The sequence below is a fragment of the Heterodontus francisci genome, chromosome 1 (assembly GCF_036365525.1).
Source record: "Heterodontus francisci isolate sHetFra1 chromosome 1, sHetFra1.hap1, whole genome shotgun sequence".
NCBI classification, from domain to species: Eukaryota; Metazoa; Chordata; class Chondrichthyes; order Heterodontiformes; family Heterodontidae; genus Heterodontus; species Heterodontus francisci.
Genome location: NC_090371.1, coordinates 255,420,706 through 255,441,975, shown reverse-complemented (window position 1 = coordinate 255,441,975; position 21,270 = coordinate 255,420,706). Strand labels below are relative to the sequence as shown.

Genomic DNA, 21,270 nt, shown 5'->3' with positions numbered 1-21,270 from the left:
TTTTCTATGTCGCAGAGGCTAAATCATCTGTAATTCAACAGTAATTGGCATTTTTTCTTCATTGTAGTTACAGGAATTTCAAATGGGAGATTGGTATGGTGGGGAATTAGCCCTCATTTATTAAAGCAAGAAAGTTTGGACGTGGTACTGGTAGCTCATCACATAGCAGGATGGTGAGCAGGGGGAAAAAATCAAGCACGTCAGCAGCCTTTAAAGGGCAGCAGTTCTGATTTAATAAGATATTGCCATTTAAAGGTTAGTAGACACAATGGAACTAAAAATAGTTGACACCTTTCCAAAGGCTGTAAGGCACAAAAGAGATGACTGCAAAACCTGATGGATAACAAAACAAATACATGGTAAGAAACAGAGTCTATGTGCAACTAATGGAATGGCACAGCACAGCACATAAACCCTCCCTCCCATTTGATGGGTGGCAAAGTGATAGCCACCAGGATGGATACTCTATATGGCACTCCAGGGCACCCTCCCAGAGGACAGCAGTACACCGGGTGTTGTGAACAGAGTCAATGTTGTGTACACCATCTGCAGGACCTGCGAACAAATGCAAAGGTTGCGCCATACCTTTTGGAAGTTATCAATGTAAGAACAGTATACTGCCCACATAACGAACCCAAAGACACATGTTCACTAATTTCATCCTGCATTATCGACTCAACTGAAGTACAATTAATAAACATATAAATCCCTGGCTTATTCCCTTCCTCATGAATATGACCAACACTCCCATTCTCTGGTGTATCAGCACAATTTCTATGTACTAATATCTTTGAAAACTAAACTTAATATCTTTATTATCTCATTTTCTCCCTCAGTATTCTGGGATATATTCCATCTCTGCATGGTAAGTTTTTTCTAATTAATCTCACTTTTTAAATCTAATTTTGTTTCGAATATTTATCTTCCATATATGCGCACAGTTGTCGTCACATTCCTTCATAAAAATAGAGGTCTTTTTTGAAAAACATCGTCAATATTTCCTCACTCTCAAGTGCGAGACGGCCTTCTTCATTATTAAACAGCTCCAATCTTCCTTTAAGCATCACTCATTCTTACATGCTTATAAAAGCCCTTGGCATTTCCCTTTATGTTGACTGCCTGTCATCTTTAGGTTTCTTCTCAATTTCCCAAACTCTTTCTGCTTTCCTTCTATATTTTACATGCATTATCCACAACACTTATCATTTGCCTCTTTTTGTATCTCATTTTTCCTCTAACCATTTTATTTATCTATGGACCTCAGCCTTTGATACACCCTTTACTTCTAATTAGAATATATTTTACTAGAGCAAAGTGTATTATTCCGACATTATATATTTCCTACATTAACAAATGTGACTGTACTTCAAAAGTACTTCATTGGTTGCAAAGTGCTTCAGGATATCCTGAGGTCAGGAAAGCTGCCACATAAATGCAAGTCTTTCTTTTCAAAGAAAGCTAAAAGGAGATCTGATAGAAGTGTTAAAAATAATAAAGGGATTTGATACGGTATACCAGTAACTAAAGACATAAATGTTCGCCTCTTTGCTGACGATGCTGCATTAACATCTCACACGGAGGAGTGTCTGCAGAGACTCATCGACAGGATTGTGGCTGCCTGCAACGAATTTGGCCTAACCATCAGCCTCATGAAAACATACATCATGGGACAGGACGTCAGAAATGCCCCATCCATCAATATTGGCGACCACGCTCTGGAAGTGGTTCAAGAGTTCACCTATCTCGGCTCAACTATCACCAGTAACCTATCTCTTGATGCAGAAATCAACAAGCGCATGGGAAAGGCTTCCACTGCTATGTCCAGACTGGCCAAGAGAGTGTGGGAAAATGGCGCACTGACACAGAACACAAAAGTCCGAGTGTATCAAGCCTGTGTCCTCAGTACGTTGTTCTACAGCAGCGAGGCCTGGACAACGTACGTCAGCCAAGAGCGATGTCTCAAGAATCCGGAGAATCCTTGGCATCAGTTGGCAGGACCGTATCTCCAACACAGAAGTCCTCGAGGCAGCCAACATCCCCAGCATATACACACTACTGAGCCAGCGGTGCTTGAGATGGCTTGGCCATATGAGCCACATGGAAGATGGCAGGATCCCCAAGGACACATTGTACAGCGAGCTCGTCACTGGTATCAGACCCACCGGTCGTCCATGCCTCCACTTTAAAGACGTCTGCAAACGCGACATGAAGTCCTGTGACATTGATCACAAGTCGTGGGAGTCAGTTGCCAGCAATTGCCAGAGCTGGCGGGCAGCCATAAAGGCGGGGCTAAAGTGTGGCAAGTCGAAGAGACTTAGCAGTTGGCAGGAAAAAAGACAGAATCGCAAGGAGAGAGCCAACCGTGTAACAGCCCCGACAACCAATTTTATCTGTAGCACCTATGGAAGAGTCTGCGACTCTAGAATTGGCCTTTATAGCCATTCCAGGCACTGCTTCACAAACCACTGACCACCTCCATGCGCTTACCCATTGTCTCTCGAGACAGGCCAAAGAAGAAGAGGCATAAATGTAATATAACCATCAATAGAACAAAACAAAAGCTTGAGTGTTTTTTTTTACACAAAGGGGTGTTTGGATATGGAATATCCTACCAGACACAGTGATGGAAGCAAATTCCACGATAGTTTTTAGAAGGGAAGTGGATAAATATTTTAAAAGGAAATAAGGAAAGGCAGAGAAATACTCCTTCCAGAGACCTGGCATAGGTGCAATGAGTTGTATAACAACAACTTGTGTTTATATAGAACCTTTACGAAGTAAAATGTCCGAAGGCCTTTCACAGGGCATTATCAAACAAAATTTGACACCGAGCCACATAAGAAGGTACTATGACAGGTGACCATTTATTTAAAAGGGACTAGAGAGAAGTACAGGAAAACACACATGCATCTCTCTCATTGATTCAGAAATCCTGACAATTGTTACAGCCTGTCTTTTCTTGCTAGCATCCCAACAAACATGTGGTTTTTGGGGAAGTTTTTCAGTTTGCACATTTCCATGACTACCTAGGGTGTCTTTGTTCTTGTTGAGGTCTGCAGGGAGAGGGTTAGATTTAATTAGCCCTAGGTTGGAGTTCTGGTCAGGGGCGGCAGCAGTGGGCGGTTCCACTCTGAACTCTCTTTCAGTGCTTTGATGAGTCATGTAAGGGCTTTTCACCTTAGGGGATGGCTGGTTCCCTGTTTGTGGGGGAAGATTCTTTGCTATTCATCCCTTTGTCCTCTGGGACACATCTGCTTGCAGGTATTTGCCCAGATTCTACTGGACTCCCCTGTGGCATTTCGGCTAGGTGAGGCATCACCCTCACGGTTTCTCTGCTGTCTTGAGATTTCTTTGTCGCTGCAGGTTCCTGTAAATGCTGTTAGCAACTCTGGTGGGGTGCTTCTAGTGCCTGCATTTACATAGGAGAATGTGGGGTCTAATATTTCAAACATTTCAGAGTTGGCTGACCGGATAGTAGGGTTTTCCATTTGGGATTCCTCCCAGACTTCCTTTAACATGCCCTCTAGGTCCCTTTTTCCCCTTTCCTTTCTAAACTTTTGCCAGCCTTATGCCTGCCTGTCCCCTTTTGTTCTCGGCAGGGGTCCCTTACAGTTCACCAGCCCACTGCTGGAGGGTCCTCCAAACACCGATACAGGACTTTGGGGTGCAGATTTCACTGTAGGTTGGGGTTTCCTCTCAACCTGGCACATGTGGCAACTCCTACAGTACTCCACATCTTTGCGGAGTTTCGGACAGTCAAACTGCTGTCTTATGCGGGCTTTGGTTTTTCGTATACCGACATGTACACCACTGTGGTCTCGTAGGCCATTCTTACTATTTCTCTCTGGTACCTCTGCAGCACCACTAACTGGTGAACCACTGCCCATCCCTTGCTCTCAGGTCTGTAAGGAGAACTCCATTTCCTCATCAGTACCTCATTCTTTAAATAGTAGCAATCAGGGACTCCCTCAGCTTCAATTTCAGACTGGGCAGCCTGTGCTAACTCTCTCAATACTGGGTCAGCTCACTGAACCTCAGCTAGGGAAGATCCATTTAACTCATTCCCTGGGTTTTCCAACTTTCCAAAGAAAGTCTCAGACAGACTGACCTCATGGCCACCTGCCTGCAGTTCCAATTCAGTCTCCTTTGGGGGAGCTGGTTTGATCATGGCCTGATTCACTACAGGGACCGTCTCCTGCCACTGTCCTGTTTCTTTGACCTTCTGCGGTCTCTCTTTGACTAACGGGGAAGCTCCCACCTTCGTCCCCACCAGATCATTACCTAGGCACAGGTCAACCCTGTCCAAGGCAAACTAGGGACAATCCCTACGGTCACTGGTCCCGAAATTAGGTCGCACTCCAAGTGCACCTGGTGTAAAGGCATACACTGCCCTGCAATACCATTCACCACCGTTCTGGTATTTACTGCACTCTCTGGGGGAAAGGTCAGGCCTTTTCCCAATAAAAGAGATCTAGTGGCCCCTGTGTCCCTGAGAATTACTATGGGCTTGCTTGCCTCATTCGAGGGGTATGGGGTTACTCTCCCTTCAGACACAAAACCCTGATAACCTTCACTTGATAAATTTTCCTGCACTTGCAGCCATAAGCTTCCTGGGTCTCACTCTTACTACAGTTAAAGCCACAGCTTGTTCTGCTGTGCTTTCCATCAGCGTCCCTTCTCTGTCACTGAGCGGGTGTGCCCTGATTAACCCTACAGGTTTTCCCTTTAGTTTCCAGCAGTCAGCTCTTAAATGCCCTGCTTTATTACAATGGAAACACACAGGTGTCTGGGTCTCACTCCTACTTACAGCACCTTCCTTTTTGGCTGGAGGAGGGCCTCCTGTATCTCCTGCTTTTCTTTCCCTCCCAGGACTGCTTGGGCTTCTATCACCTTCCCACCCTTTGTCCTTTTCGGATTTGTGGGGGTGAATAGGAAAGGGTCCCCACCCCCCCAGGGAAACTGACTAAATGAAAGCAAAATCATCAGCCAGGACTGAAGCTTGCCGAGCTCCATGAACCTTCTGTTCCTCTACATGTGTCTTTATGGAGAGTGGGAGAGTGTTTTTAAATTCTTCTACCAAAATTATCTCAGATTTTCATAGTTGAGCCCTCAGCCACTGGTCAAAAGCCTACTGCTTATTTCTCTCAAACCCCAGGTAAGTTTGATCAGCTTGCTTCTTGAGGGTTCGAAACATTTGGCAATAGGCTTCCGGAACTAACTCATATGCCCTAAGGAATAAACCTCATGGGCTTTTCCAGTTAGCTTGCTTTTTAGCAGGAGAGTCCAAACCTCAGCTGGCCACTTTAACTGCCTTGCCAGTTTTTCAAAAGACACCAAAAAACACTTCTACGTCTCCCTCATTGAATTTTGGGATCAATTGGGAAAATTTTAACAATTCTGTACCCTGCCCTGAATTACAATCCTCCATATCAGCCAGGTTTTCAATGGGGTTACTCGGTCGCCCCCTAGTTAACACAAGTCGCCTTAGCTCTCTCTCTTCGCATTCCTTCTGGAAGGCTCTTTCTTTCTCTCGCTCCTCTCTCTTTTTCTTCACGTTCCTTCTGGAAGGCTCTTTCTTTCTCTCTCTCTTGTCTCTCCTTTTTTTTTTCTCCTGTCTCTCTCTCTCTTTCCCGGTCTTCTAATTCAAGTTTCCTCTGTTCCAATTGTATCTTTGTTAGCAATACCCTGTCGGGGTCTACTTTTAACCCTATTTCTGCTTCTTCAGATTCAAGAGAAAAATGGTTGGCCACTAGTCTTAGGAGTTCAGACTTTCTAGCCTTGGCAAGGACAGTGATCCCACACTGCTCAGCCATTTTTCTCAACGTCTCCATAGACAGTGTTTTTAACTTATCCCAAGTTACTTCACCCTGGCTTGGGGAGCTACTGGCTTCAGTTGCAGACATGCTAGTATTCTAGCACACGCAACCACAAGAAAACCTATATCAAAATCTTTTCTCGTTTTGATTTGGATCAATGTAGTTTCCCATTTCCAATTTCCTCATTTGTCTGTGGGTCAAATCCAGGACGCTAGCCCCCAAATTTCTGTTACGACCTGGTGAGACAGGGATCGAGGGGTTGCCATTCAGTCTTTGCCTGGTCTAACTATAACAGGGTTTAATTGTAAAAACAAAGTGTTCTTGCTCCCCTTCAGTGAATCCTTGTTCACCGCTTTCCAATTGTAAGGCAAAGAAATCAATGAGACAGGTTTACTTAGACTTAAACAAAAAAGGTGGAAGTTTATTAATCTTAAACTCTAATTCGGGTATCGGCTACGAATACCTGACTATGTTAGCATGCATATGCGATAAACACACATGGAGACAGAGACAGAAAAGAATAAAGGGCAAAAGTTTGAGGCAATAGGTGGATTTCTATTTACTGTCCTTTGAATTCAATGTGGAGTCTTTGGTTGCCAGTAAGTCTTGCTGTCCGTTGGGGCCCAGTGCATGCTTTAACTTGTTTCGATATAGGATTCTTTTCTCTGTTGGGGTTTACGTGTCTTCAGTGGGTTTGGAGATTTGTGAGAAAGCGAGAGAGAGCCAGCCAGGAGAGAGGCTCTCTTGTTCCAGGTTCAGTTGCAAACTGCTGTCTGACCAAACAGTCCTGTGAGCACAATTCAAAACTCCAAGTTGGCCAGCAGGTTATTCATATGACTAACTGTTTAAACAAACTTCTGCATTTGTGGATTTCAAAACTCTAGGTGGGGGTGGGGGTGGGGGTGGGGTGGTTGTAGTGCTTTCTCCCACACCGACAAGATGTGGATCACCATTGCTCAGACCAATCTCTGTTAGTTGAATCAGTGAGCAATTCTTTTGTCTCTCCAAGCACTGTCTCTTAGCATGCAAATGTTCTTCCAGCCAAGTGTCCGGTGATTTCTTCACTCCAGCAACAGTTTAAAATTGATGTTCATATGATGAAATTAATACGCCTCATTCTTGGCAGTTGGGGGTCTTCATGACACAACCCTAATTTTTCTTTTATTATTTACATTCTGTCAAATACTTATTTCTCATTTTTATTCCTTGATAGTTTCTCTTTGCCTTCCTAATTGTTTTTTGACTTCTTTCCTAATCTTTTCATATTCTCTTGCTGTAAGGTAATGTGAGATTCTCCTCAATGGAATTCTGCAATAAAGTTACATTTACTGAACTGGTGCAGCAAACGTAGGGACCACTTTTGTGAAGCTCTGCACCTGGCAGAAATCCTGTTCGGCAGAAATGCAATCATAGCATTGATGCAGAGAGCTACATGCCCAACTTAGTGTACTACCAATAGAAAATTGGGATATCCCCAAATCAGGTATGCTCACCTCTGCAAACAATAGTCTGATTCATGCACCCACAGAGTGAAACTCAAACGTGGCTGCCAGGTAACTAACTGGGTTACGAAGTTTAGAGGGCTACTTGCACAAGGCTCTGCTATAACATTTGAAAGCATTGAAAAAAAAAGCTGGCATTTCTAAGGCTACTCAGACGGTCAATATAAACCCCAATAAAGTTCACAATTTATACAATGACTGGTGGAATTCTGGAGCTCTCTCACTGGCAGTGCTGATTGACCATTTAAAATCAGAATGGCAGCGTGGGATAGCCTTGCTTGGATTACAGAGTAGCTTCTCCCATGAGCAATACTGTTCAATTTTTGGTTTGCAAGCTTCAAGTGCACATATCTCTTAAAATTTGAGGAATTGGCCAGATTTTACTGAACCCATTTGCTTAGCTGTCAGTATAAGGGCAAAGCTCTGCTGGGAGTTTCTGATAATTATTCAAATGAGCTGACACCATGAAATAAGGCACAATCCCCTCAGTGCATTCTGGACTAGTTAAGGTAAGGGCACCAGCCAGCTACTCTTGGTATTTTTCTGGGATTACAAAACCAGAGTTTATTTTCCTATCGTGAGACATCCAGGTCAAGGGTTGTGGCTGAGGAAATGGAACATCTGTATGCAGGGAAGGCAGCTGTAGAGAGTGCTTTCAATATAGGAACAGGAGAAAGCCATTCAGTCCCTTGAGTCTTTTCTGCCATTCATGACTGATCTGTACCCTAACTCCATTTGCCTGCCTGGGCTCAATATCCTGTAATACCCTTGGTTCGTAAAAATTCTATCAATCTCAGAATTAAAATGATTAATTGAGCTAGTTTCTACTGCTTATTCTGGGCGAGTTCCACACCTACTACCTTTTACATGAATAAGTGTTTTCTATCTTCTCTCCTGAATGGTTGTGTTCCCTTGTTCTGGACTCCCCCACCAGTGGAAAGAAGTTTCTCTCCATCTTCTCCGTCAATTCCTTTCAAAATCCTAAAAACCTCAATCAAATCACCCCTTAACTTCTATATTCCAGGGAATACAAGTTTAGTTTAAGTAAAAACTTATCATAATCTAGCTATTGGAGGCCTGGTAATACTCTGGTGAATCTGGGCTGTATTCCTTCTTAGGTAAATATATCCTAATACCCAGAATTGTGCAAAGTACTCCCTTTTATATTTTAGCACTCTAGATATAAAGGCTAACATTCCATTCACCTTTTTGATGATTTTTTGTAACTGACCATTCCATTTTAGTGATCTGTGTACTCGGACCCCAAATCTCTTTGGACCTCTACAGTTCCCAATTTTTCACCATTTAAGAAGTACTTGGATCTATTCTATTTTGGTCCAAAATGGATGGCCTAATGCTCATCTGCGTTGAAATCCATCTGCCACAGTTTTGCACCCTCACTGAAACTTTCAATGTCTGTTTGTAATTTTATGCTCCTACTACATTAGTACACCACCAATCTTCGTGTCATCGGCAAATTTGGATATATGGCTCTCTATTGTGTTATCTCAGCCATTAGTAAAATATAGCGAATAGTTGAGGTCCCAGCACAGATCCTTGTGGGACACAGTAGTTACTTCCTTCTAATTTGAGTACATACTTGCATTATTCCTACATTCAGGTTTCTACCGCCTAACCAATCACTTAAGCAGATCAATAATTTGCCTTCAATTTCATGAGCTTTAATTTGAGCTTACAGTCTCTTATATGGAACTTTATTGAATGCCTTCTAGAAGTCCGCATAAACTACATCCACAGACATTCCCCTGCCGACTACTTTAATTATTTCCTCAAAAAATTCAATGAAGCCTATTAGATATGAACTTGGGCTTAAAAACTGGATTAGGCCTGTTTTTGGGCATGGGGTCATAGTTCATGCCCTACTTGTGCCGTTACCGTTGAGGCAGGCAGCATGCAAATTTGGTGCTGCCTCATTTATCTGATAGTAGCGTTCAGCAGAGGGCAGAGTAGTGTGTGTTGATATTGTGTGGTGCAGCCAGCCTGCTCCTCTTAAAGGCAGTCTGTCCCTCTTAAATGGGAGCTGTAATCTGGACAATGGAGCTGTTGTTAGCTGCTTGTACTGATACTGGTTGCATTTTAGAACTGCACAAATGGAGCACTATGGAAGAGACAGAACACCTAGGTTCACAGATATAACACTGAAGGCCTTAGTTATGGAGGACGACAGGGCGTGAGAGGTCATGTTATCATGGGGGGCCAGGAGGCCCTCATGGACCACCCTCTGAAAGGAATGGGAGCAGGTGGGCTAGGGGGATCAATGCATTTAGTCTGGGTCAGAGGACCTGGTAGCAGTGCCACAATAAGATTAATGTCCTATCACGGGTAGTCAAGGTCTGTGAATGCACCTTCAAATGACCTCATTGGCATGCTGCTCAGAGGAACAGAGGAACAGGAGTAGGCTATTCAGCCCTTTGAGCCTGCTCAGCCACTCAGCTAGATCATGGCTGATCTTCTACCTCAACACTATTTTCCTGCACTATCCCCATATCCCATGATATCTATAATGTCTAGAAATCTATTGATCTGTCTTGAACATACTGGCTGACTGAGCCTCCACAGCCCTCTGGGGTAGAGAATTCCAAAGATTCACCACCCCCTGAGTGAAGAAATTCCTCCTCATCTCAGTTCTAAAGCATCTACCTTTTATTCTAAGACTGTGTCCCCTGGTTCTGGACTACCCAGCCAGGGGAAACATCCTTCCTGCATCAACCCTGTCGAGCCCTGTAAGAATTTTATATGCTTCAATGAGATCACCTCTCATTCTTCAAAACTCTAGAGAATATAGGCCCAGTCTCCTCAATCTCTCGTCGTAGGACAATCCTGCCATCCCAGGGATCAGTCTGGTGAACTTTCGTTGCACTCTCTCTGTGGCAAGTATATCCTGTACACAATACTCCAGGTATGGATTTTTTTTTTATTCATTCATGGGATGTGGGCGTCGCTGGCCAGGCCAGCATTTATTGCCCATCCCCAATTGCCCTTGAGAAGGTGGTGATGAGCTGCCTTCATGAACCGCTGCAGTCCATTTGGGGTAGGTATACCCACAGTGCTGTTAGGAAGGGAGTTCCAGGATTTTGACCCAGCGACCGTGAAGGAACGGCAATATAGTTCCAAGTCAGGATGGTGTGTGACTTGGAGGGGAACTTTCAGGTGGTGGTGTTCCCATGCATTTGCTGCCCTTGTCCTTCTAGTTGGAAGGTGCTGTCTAAGGAGCCTTGGTGCATTGCTGCAGTGCATCTTGAGAATGGTACACACTGCTGCCACTGTGCGTTGGTGGTGGAGGGAGTGAATGTTTGTAGATGGGGTGCCAATCAAGCGGGCTGCTTTGTCCTGGATGGTGTCGAGCTTCTTGAGTGTTGTTGGAGCTGCACCCATCCAGGCAAGTGGAGAGTATTCCATCACACTCCTGACTTGTGCCTTGTAGATGGTGGACAGGCTTTGGGGAGTCAGGAGGTGAGTTACTCGCCTCAGGATTCCGAGCCTCTGCCCTGCTCTTGTTGCCACGGTATTTATATGGCTACTCCAGTTCAGTTTCTGGTCAATGGTAGCCCCTAGGATGTTGATAGTGGGGGATTCAGCGATGGTAATGCCACTGAATGTCAAGGAGAGATGGTTAGATTCTCTCTTGTTGGAGATGGTCATTGCCTGGCATTTGTGTGGCGCGAAAGTTACTTGCCACTTATCAGCCCAAGCCTGGATATTGTCCAGCTCTTGCTGCATTTCTACACGGACTGCTTCAGTATCTGAGGAGTCACGAATGGTGCTGAATATTGTGCAATCATCAGCGAACATCCCCACTTCTGACCTTATGATTGAAGGAAGGTCATTGATGAAGCAGCTGAAGATGGTTGGGCCTAGGACACTACCCTGAGGAACTCCTGCAGTGATGTCCTGGACCTCAGATGATTGACCTCCAACAACCACAACCATCTTCCTTTGTGCTAGGTATGACTCCAGCCAGCGGAGGGTTTTCCTCCTGATTCCCATTGACCTCAGTTTTGCTAGGGCTCCTTGATGCCACACTCGATTAAATGCTGCCTTGATGTCAAAGGCAGTCACTCTCACCTCACAAGTTCAGCTCTTTTGTCCATGTTTGAACCAAGGCTGTAATGAGGTCAGGAGCTGAGTGGCCCTGGCGGAACCCAAACTGAGCGTCACTGAGCAGATTATTGCTAAGCAAGTGCTGCTTGATGGCACTGTTGATGACACCTTCCATCACTTTACTGATGATTGAGAGTAGGCTGATGGGGCGGTAGTTGGCCGGGTTGGACCTGTCCTGCTTTTTGTGTACACGACATACCTGGGCAATTTTCCACATTGCAGGGTAGATGCCATGGTCTCACCAAGGCTCTATACAATTGCAGCAAGACATCTTTACTCCTGTACTCTAGTCCTCTTGCAATAAAGGCCAACATACTACTTGCCTTTTTAATTGCTTGCTGCACCTGCATGTTAGCTTTCAATGACTTATGAACGACGACACCCAGGTCTCTTTGGACATTGACACTTTCCAATCTCTCACCATTTAAGAAATATTCTGGATTTCTGTTACTCAATGCAATATCCCCAACAGTCATCAGCAGCAGTACCTGGGACTCAGGACTCATGCTGAATATCCAGAAACTGCACCTCATCCTCACACATATTCCAAAGATGCCAGCCTCACACCCAGTTCCCACTGCTTCCACATACCTCCAGATATTCAGCTGTGGCAGGCACATCATCCAAACACAATACAATACAATACAATCACTGACATTCTGCCTTCGCTCATGATAGTTAAGGTTGCCCATAAACAGTGGGGGACAAGGACATCTGCACCTTGAGCCCAGTGGAGATGGTTCTCCACATCATGGGGCCAGTTGCCACAGAGCCTGTGGCATTGGTTGTTGCTGAAACATTGAGGAAGACAATATATCCCTGCCTATGTCCCTTTTCAACTCCCATCTCACCCTCATCCTGCTATCTGGCATGATGTGCAAGCTGCTGATGGTGGTAAAACATTTTGAGGTCTGTGGTTTTCATTTGGCCCGCCCATCCTCTGTGACTGACAGCAGGCTGCCCGTGGCTCGGATTTGATTGACGGCTCTCTTATTAAAGTGTATGTCAGGCAGAGGTGGGACTTGTGTCTGACAGACAGCGGATGCCTGTCTGTGATAGGTCACTGTCTGTGACTGACGGTGGGCTGCCTGGGCGGGATGAATACCGATGGCTGCTGCAAGGGAGAGGGAGAGGGAGGGTGAGGGGAGAGCAGGAAGTGGACCAGCACACAGCCAGAGGCTGAGAGTTAGGCAGCCCTTTATACAAGCACTGGCCCAGGGAGCGGGGGGAGGAGGGGGATGGACACATGGGGTGGGGGTGGGGGTTGGACATCTGGGGGGAGGGCGCGAGGGGGAAGGACACACGGGGCGCGAGGGGGACGGACACACGGGGCGCGAGGGGGACGGACACACAGAGGAGAGAGGGGGGATGGACACACAGAGAGGGGAGAGGGGGGATGGACACACAGAGAGGGGAGAGGGGGGATGGACACACAGAGAGGGGAGAGGGGGGATGGACACACAGAGAGGGGAGAGGGGGGATGGACACACAGAGAGGGGAGAGGGGGGATGGACACACAGAGAGGGGAGAGGGGGGATGGACACACAGAGAGGGGAGAGGGGGGATGGACACACAGAGAGGGGAGAGGGGGGATGGACACACAGAGAGGGGAGAGGGGGGATGGACACACAGAGAGGGGAGAGGGGGGATGGACACACAGAGAGGGGAGAGGGGGGATGGACACACAGAGAGGGGAGAGGGGGGATGGACACACAGAGAGGGGAGAGGGGGATGGACACAGAGAAGGGAGAGGGGAATGGAAACATGGAGAGGGGAGAGGGGAATGGAAACATGGAGAGGGGAGGGGGGGGGGGATGGACACAGAGGGGAGAGAATGAATTTTTAATAAAATGCATACTCCACATATCAAATTTCGTTATAATACATTATTTACAGTCCATTACATTGGCCCTATTTTTGTCCCAGCAGCTCAAGTATATATTATTTGCCTGTAGAGTTATACAGATTGTATTGCAATGATCAATTCTTCAGTATTAATTCTTCACTATGGATGTATCATGTGGCAGTGACAGCAATTGTCCCGAGAACCACCACTGGCAAGTAAACAGCCCCAACCCATGGCACCTCTCCAGCGGGTGAGTTTATTGAGCCTTATAAACCAGGAAGGTTCTAGGTTCCATCCCCGATCTGTGCTAAATCAGCTGGAGTGTAAATCAGTATCTTGCCCAAATTATCTGTGAAACTAGACAGTTTATGTTAGCCAACCTTGGGACATCATATTCAAGCCTGAACTTTTCTGACTTGGTGTGCATATACTGCATGATCAATAACCCAAGTGATAATAATTTATATCCTTGTATTTGATTCACAATACCTTGATTATAGACATAATAGCATTATGGCTTTTTATATTTTCTTAACTAATCATCACAGATGTAAAGCTGTGTGCTACTATCCAAACCTGCACTTTAGCATTTGTTCAGTAACTGTTAAACTCCATCTCTATCTTTGTTTATGATATCCAAGAACCTAACAGTATTTATTGTAAGTGAGATGCCAAACTTAAATTAAAGGCTCTACCTCTCTCCCTTCCATACCCAGAACAGTAAGCCATGAAGCTGCGTCTTTAACCCACTATTCCAGTGCACTGTCATTGCCATTAGACATTCTGACCCAGCTAATGCTACATTCATTTTGCACCATTGCCATAAGTGTTGAAGGCAGTGCTGCTACCTCAGGAAGCTCAGAGACTCATATAAGGATGTGTTATTCAATAGTGCCTCCTTTCTCATCCATCATTTCAGAAGGTTATCACATCCAGAAAATCAAGTCACAAATTATGCTCTTAGATCCCATGAACAAGCATGAATTTGTGTATGCACATTTGCTTTTGTGTTGTTCTGGTACTATAAATGCAAAATATACAAATGAAATCTAATTCCATGACAGTGTTCTCAATAAAACTTAACACAAACTTCTGATCTCGATCCAAACTACAGGTAGGCAGTGACCCTGCTGATATGCTTACAGCTAGAATTGCACCTCCACCCCCACACTCAACCCATCTTCACTGAGACATCATAAGCAATGACTCAATCTTACTGAGATTTTTTTAGATTTAGAGATACAGCACTGAAACAGGCCCTTCGGCCCACCGAGTCTGTGCTGACCATTAACCACCCATTTATACTAATCCTACACTAATCCCATATTCCTACCACATCCTCACCTGTCCCTATATTCCCCTACCACCTAACTATACTAGGGGCAATTTATAATGGCCAATTTACCTATCAACCTGCAAGTCTTTTGGCTGTGGGAGATTGAATTAGAAGTTCCTGAGTGTCCATATACATCAATCCTTCACACTTTGTATGGCAGCTGTGCTTCCAACAAGTGAGCAAGAAGAGTGCCAGCATTAACTCAAGGTGGGGGAAAGTGAGAAAGGATAGTGCCAGCTTTATCTGAGAAGAAAAGGAAGGAGGCTGTTAGCATTAATTGAGGGGTGGGTAGGAGAATGCATGCATGATTATAAGGTGGTGGGGGGTGAAGTATAGTGCCCAGAACTGGGGAGGGGGAAAGGAGAATGCAGGCATGGACTAAATAGAGGAAAGGCAGCATGAAATGTGTATTAGAAGAAACGTGTCAACTTGAATGGGAGATGGAACAATCTTGTTGGGTTGAATTGAGGGGGAAAGGGAGGACACTGGCAACTTGAATGCAGGGACAGAAGAATACCAGTGTGAAAGGGTAAATCAGCTGAAAGGATACTAGCTTAGCTCACCACCAACTTCTCAAGAGCAATTAGGGTGGGCAATAAATGCTAGCCTAGCCAACGACGCCCATGTCCCGTGAAAGAACAAAAAAACCTTGAATTCAGAAGGGTGAGAAGAATGATAGCATGATTGAGGTGGAGAAGGAGTGTCAGATTGAGGGTGGGGGGGGGGGGGGGGTGGGGAGTGAGAGAGAGAGAGAGAGGTGGAGAGACGACTGCCAGCAAGAACTAAAAGGGTTGGAGAAGGTGGTGTGTATTTTTGAGTGGCTACAGGTCTAGGGCCAGGATTTTACAGGGCCTGCAGAAATGGGATAGGAGGCAGGAGGGGCTGAAAAATCAGAAGGCAGGGTTGGGGATTGGGGGCTGGGTGGCTGGCGGTTGGTGACGTGCCTTTCACCTTCCTGCTTCTGTGGCCTTTACCAGTGCTGTGAAGGTGTTAGATGGCCCTCCCACCTAGTGGTCAATTAAGGGCCACTTAAGGACCTCTTCCCTCTGCCGCTGGCATTTTACCAGTGGCAGGTGGGCCCTCTGCTGCCTGGGGAGACTGCTCAGCAAATTCTGGCTGCTCTCTATGAACTCGAGGGGCTGTAGGTGGGCCCTTCTGATCGGGCCCTCTGAGGCACCCCCCCGCCCGGCAACAACGACCACCCATGCAGCAACCCACCCCAATTCTAACCAACCAACCACCCCCACCCTGCATCTTGCCAGGGCCTGCCTGACTGGCCGCAGTGATCCCCAAGTCTACTTACCTTGCTGCGAGGCTTGAGTCCATCACTGAATGCCTGGCTGGGTGAAATCCCAGCAGTGGCCAATGGGAAACTGCAGAAACAAAAGGGATGCTTTCCAAAGTCTGTTTCTCACTGTAGATATTTGTTATCTTCCCCTCTCTATCTGACAGTGGATTCAGTGGAGCTGTTTACTGTCATGTTATTTGAAGGATGTTCTGTTCAACATGCAGAAAAATCCACATTGCTGTTGGTTGGTACAGGGGTGGGGTTGGGAGGTGGTGGTTAAACACAGTGGAGCTTAGTGTGAATTAGGGAAAAGTCAAAGGAAGTTTAGAATAAAAGTCAAATTGGCAGGGTGTCCTCCCATTGGCCAACGTTCCTCTATCATTGTTTATGGAATGTTGCAGGTTGGCTGCAGCAGTTACCTACAGAGCAGTCACTGCTCTTTATCAAGTATTTCATTGTAGGTTTTGATAGATGTTTGGAATCACTTGTCAGTGTAGGTAATTGGGGCAAAAATATTCAGGTATTCAGAATACAATTAATGACTGAGTTGATATACTCGAGAGATGACCTTTGATGGGCTGTATGGTCTTGCGTTGACCCTGTTTTTTATTCAAATGTTTACTTTCATTTGCTAAATGCTCCCAATTACTTTCTATTTACTGTTGAAAACAAATGCAAGTCCTGAGTGAGAGTTTCCTTGAGGTTCCCAGAGCTTCCACAATAACTGCAACAGAGGATAGGCAGAAGCTATGCACATGGTCTTCTGGGGACCTAATAAATTTAAAGTGATTGGTAGAAAAATTAGAGGGGAGATGAGGAAAAGCTTTTTCACCCAGAGGGTGATGATGGTCTGGAACTCACTGCCTGAAAGGGTGGTTGAGGCAGAGACCCTCAACTCATTCAAAAGGAGTCTGGATATGCACCTCAAGTGCCGTAATCTGCAGGGTTACGAGGTGGGATTAGAATAGGTGGATTGTTTTTCGGCCAGCACAGACACGATGGGCCAAGTGGCCTCTTTCTGTGCCTTAAACTTTCTACGATTCTATGATCTGGTGAAGTTACAGCATGAGATCAGGCAAACTGGTGTTGCCCTCTGGCAGTGTCCTCTGAGGGTGCCCTAACTGTAACAAACTCCAGTATAATTCTGTGATACTGCTTGTCTATATTAGATTTCCAGTGCTGTGCGAATGATACTACCCTGCAGATCTGGATGTTTGCACTGCTTTTGTGCTTCAGGAGCCTGATGAAAGGGGAAGGTTCCTGACTGCAGGGAGCATGCTGTTACTTGCCGAGCTGCTCATCAAGCTGATACTCCTCTCTGAATCAAGACCATGTTGGAAAATGGAACTTTAAGACATGGAGTCAGGTCACATGAACACTGAAGACATCTAGCTGTACCTCACCACCATCTCGCTCAGCCCCTCCACTGCCTCTGTATTGTTAGACTGCTTGACCATATCGAACGAGCAGAAACCTCCTTCAGTTAAATATTGGGAAGACTGAAACCATTGTCTTCAGTTACACCACAAATTCTGTCCCCTATCCACTGATTCCATCCCTTTCTCTGGCCACTGTTTGGGGCTCAACCAGATAGTTTGCCATCTTGATGTCCTATTTAATGCTGAGATTTTCTGATTCCATTATCTCTCCACCACCAAGACCGCTTACTTAGTCCCGCATGGGAGATTAGTTAAGAAGTTAAGAGCCCATGGGATCCAGGGCAATTTCGCAAATTGGATCTAAAATTGGCTTGGTGGCAGGGGGCAGAGGGTAATGGTTGAGGGTTGTTTTTGCGATTGGAAGCCTGTGACCAGTGTTGTACCGCAGGGATTGGTGTTAGGACCTTCGCTGTTTGTAGTGTACATTAATGATTTAGACGTGAATGTAGAAGGTATGATCAGTAAGTTCACAGATGACACAAAAATTGGTGGTGTCGTAAATAGTGAGGAGGAAATCTTTAGATTACAGAATGGTATAGATGGGCTGGTCAGATGGGCGGAGCAGTGGCAAATGGAATTTAATCCTGAGAAGTGTGAAGTGATGCATTTTGGGAGGACTAACAAGGCAAGGGAATTTACAATGGATGGTAGGACCATAGGAAGTACAGAGTGTCAGAGGGACTTTGGTGTATTTGTCCATAGATCACTGAAGGCAGCAGCACAGGTAGATAGGGTGGTTAGGAATGCATATGGGATACTTGCCTTTATTAGCCAAGGCATAGAATATAAGAGCAGGGAGGTTATGATGGAGCTATAGAAAATGCTAGTTAGGCCACAGCTGGAGAACTGTGTACAGTTCTGGTCGCTACACTATAGGAAGGATGTGATTGCACTGGAGAGGGTGCAGAGGAGATCCACCAGGATGTTGCTTGGGCTGGAGCATTTCAGCTATGAAGAGAGACTGAAAAGGTTAGGGCTGTTTTCCTTAGAGCAGAGAAGGCTGAGGGGGGACCCGAGTGAGGTATACAAAATTATGAGTGGCATAGATAGGGTAGATAGGACAACACTTTTTCCCTTAGTGGAGGTGTCAATAATCAGGGGGCATAGAGTTAAGGGGGCAGGCGGTTTAGAGGGGATTTGAGGAAAAGAATTTTCATCCAGAGGGTGGTTTGGAATCTGGAACACACTGCCTGAAGAGGTGGTAGAGACAGGAACCCTCACAACATTTAAGAAGTAATTAGATGAGCACTTGAAAGGTCATAGCATACAAGGCTATGAGCCAAGTGTTAGAAAATGGGATTAGAATAGATAGGCTTGATGGCCGGCATGGACACGGTGGGCCGAAGGACCGGTCTCTGTGCTGTATAACCCTATGACTTCAACCTCCATAACGTCACCTGTCTCTGCCAGGAGCAGCACCAGGTGTACCAAAAAATAGGGTGCCATCCTGGTGAAGCTACAACACAGAACTACATACATGCATACATCAAGAAAAGTGTGAGGTGATTCACTTTGGAAGGAGTAACAGGAATGCAGAGTACTGGGCTAATGGGAAGATTCTTGGTAGTGTAGATGAACAGAGAGATCTTGGTGTCCAGGTACATAAATCCCTGAAGGTTGCTACCCAGGTTAATAGGGCTGTTAAGAAGGCATATGGTGTGTTAGCTTTTATTAGTAGGGGGATCGGGTTTTGGAGCCACGAGGTCATGCTGCAGCTGTACAAAACTCTGGTGAGACCGCACCTGGAGTATTGCGTGCAGTTCTGGTCACCGCATTATAGGAAGGATGTGGAAGCTTTGGAAAGGGTGCAGAGGAGATTTACTAGGATGTTGCCTGGTATGGATGGAAGGTCTTACGAGGAAAGGCTGAGGGACTTGAGGTTGTTTTCGTTGGAGAGAAGGAGGAGGAGAGGTGACTTAATAGAGACATATAAGATAATCAGAGGGTTAGATAGGGTGGATAGTGAGAATCTTTTTCCTCGGATGGTGATGGCAAACACGAGGGGACATAGCTTTAAGTTGAGGGGTGATAGATATAGGACAGATGTCAGAGGTAGTTTCTTTACTCAGAGAGTAGTAGGTGCGTGGAACACCCTGCCTGCAACAGTAGTAGACTCGCCAACTTTAAGGGCATTTAAGTGGTCATTGGATAGACATATGGATGAAAATGGAATAGTGTAGGTCAGATGGTTTCACAGGTCGGCGCAACATCGAGGGCCGAAGGGCCTGTACTGCGCTGTAATGTTCTATGTTCTATGTTCTATCTCCTGGAGGCGCTGCTATGACTGAAGAGCTGCTGACCCTCTGATTGGGTGGCAGCTCTTGAAGGCGGGGCTCTCATCCCTTAAAGGGACAGGAGCCCCAACTGCAGCTAATGCCCTATGAGCATTAAATCCAACCATCCAAACAGCCTAGACGGGGCTGCCCCTGGCTTTCCAACCTGTTGTCGTGGCCACTGTGACTCCGACAAAAATATGGCCAGAGTGTGTAACGTGTGTCTGTGAACTGGCAGGAAAGTAACTATTGAACTAAACTTTAAAGTGACAGTCTGGTAAAAACCTAAGCATAATGTTTTTCTTTTTACTTAGATCAAAAATCTGTAAATTGTGGTATGCAAAGGTGATTAAAATGAATCAAAATGTACCATTTTAATGTGAAAATGCTTTCCAGATCCTCATTGCCCTCCCAATTCCCCAGTTTGCAGCATGGGCAGTTGGGAGTCAGTATTTAAAAGGAGTACATAAAATATTTAATTTGCAGCCAACAGCTCAGATTAGAATGATCCCATGGGTCGGTACACTAAATTTGATGACCATATTCACTATTGGCAAATTACAATTAAATATCGTTTTCTCCCAGTAGTGGGTTATTTATACTGCTGGGAGAAAGACATTTTAAAAACCTGAAGAGAAATAATTAATTTCCAAATAGCAAATAAAAAGGAGTTTACAATAAATTCAGCAAATGTACCTTTTTCAGATGAGAAAAATGTAATGGTCAGATTCCAAAATCTTAGAGAATGCACCAAGTAAATTGCCAACCTTCATCCCACTACACTTTCAGTATAATTATTTGTTTTAAATATTGCATTGCAGTGTCAGCATCAATCGGGTGCTCCAGTCCTGGTGTGAGACTTGAACCCACGGCCTCCTGATAGAGACGAGAGTGTTAACATTGAAACAAAGAGAGAGGAGTCAGGGAGAGTGGGAACATAGAGCTTGTGGTCTACATTCAGTGCCATTTGTGAGACATCAGCTTTTCATTGCTTTGTCAGCTTTTATAAAACTGTTGGTCAACTTTTAGAGTCATAGAGAGACACAGCACCGAAACAGGCCCTTTGGCCCAACGAGTCCGTGCTGACCATCAACCACCCATTTATACTAATCCTACATTAATCCCATATTTTCCCTCTCACAACCCCACCTTCCTTCAATTCTCCTACCACCTACCTACACTAGGGGCAATTTTTACAATGGCCAATTTACCTATCAACTCACAAGTCTTTGGCATGTGGGAGGAAACCGGAGCACCCAGAGAAAATCCGCGTGGTCATAGGGAGAACTTGCAAACTCCGCACAGGCACTCTGCAGAACCGAACCCGGGTCGCTGGAGTTGTGAGGTTGTGGTGCTAGCCACTGCGTCACGCTGCTGGTTTTCTATACTGACAAGAAAGAATATCTGGCCAACTGCCAACATCATCAATTCTTTTCACCACATAATTACACACTGAACTAGAAAAGTAGCTGGAAACTTATCCAACTGAAAAGCGTGACAAAGGCTTTACGCAAGATGACTAGCAAACTTTCTCTCAGGGCAAACATAACACGAATTTGGGAAAGCTGTCGGAATTTTATACAAGAGTTCTGAATCTTCTGTAACAATTAAACTAATGTAACATAACATAGGGTAGATTTTCATCTGT

The 21,270-nt window shown here is 45.3% G+C and overlaps 1 protein-coding gene across 18 annotated transcripts in view; it reads right to left on the bottom strand.

Moving 5' to 3' along the window:
* The window catches only part of inpp4b (inositol polyphosphate-4-phosphatase type II B), a 996,728-nt gene that overhangs the window by 12,417 nt on the left and 963,041 nt on the right, over positions 1-21,270 (bottom strand). For 16 of the 18 annotated variants that reach the window (XM_068043111.1, XM_068043134.1, XM_068043119.1 and 13 more), the window contains one exon: positions 15,926-15,995. The exons of the other annotated variants lie outside the window; for them this stretch is intronic. In XM_068043111.1, the coding sequence (XP_067899212.1) occupies positions 15,926-15,995 (70 nt within the window). The remainder of the gene's footprint in view (positions 1-15,925; positions 15,996-21,270) is intronic. 18 annotated transcript variants of the gene reach the window in all.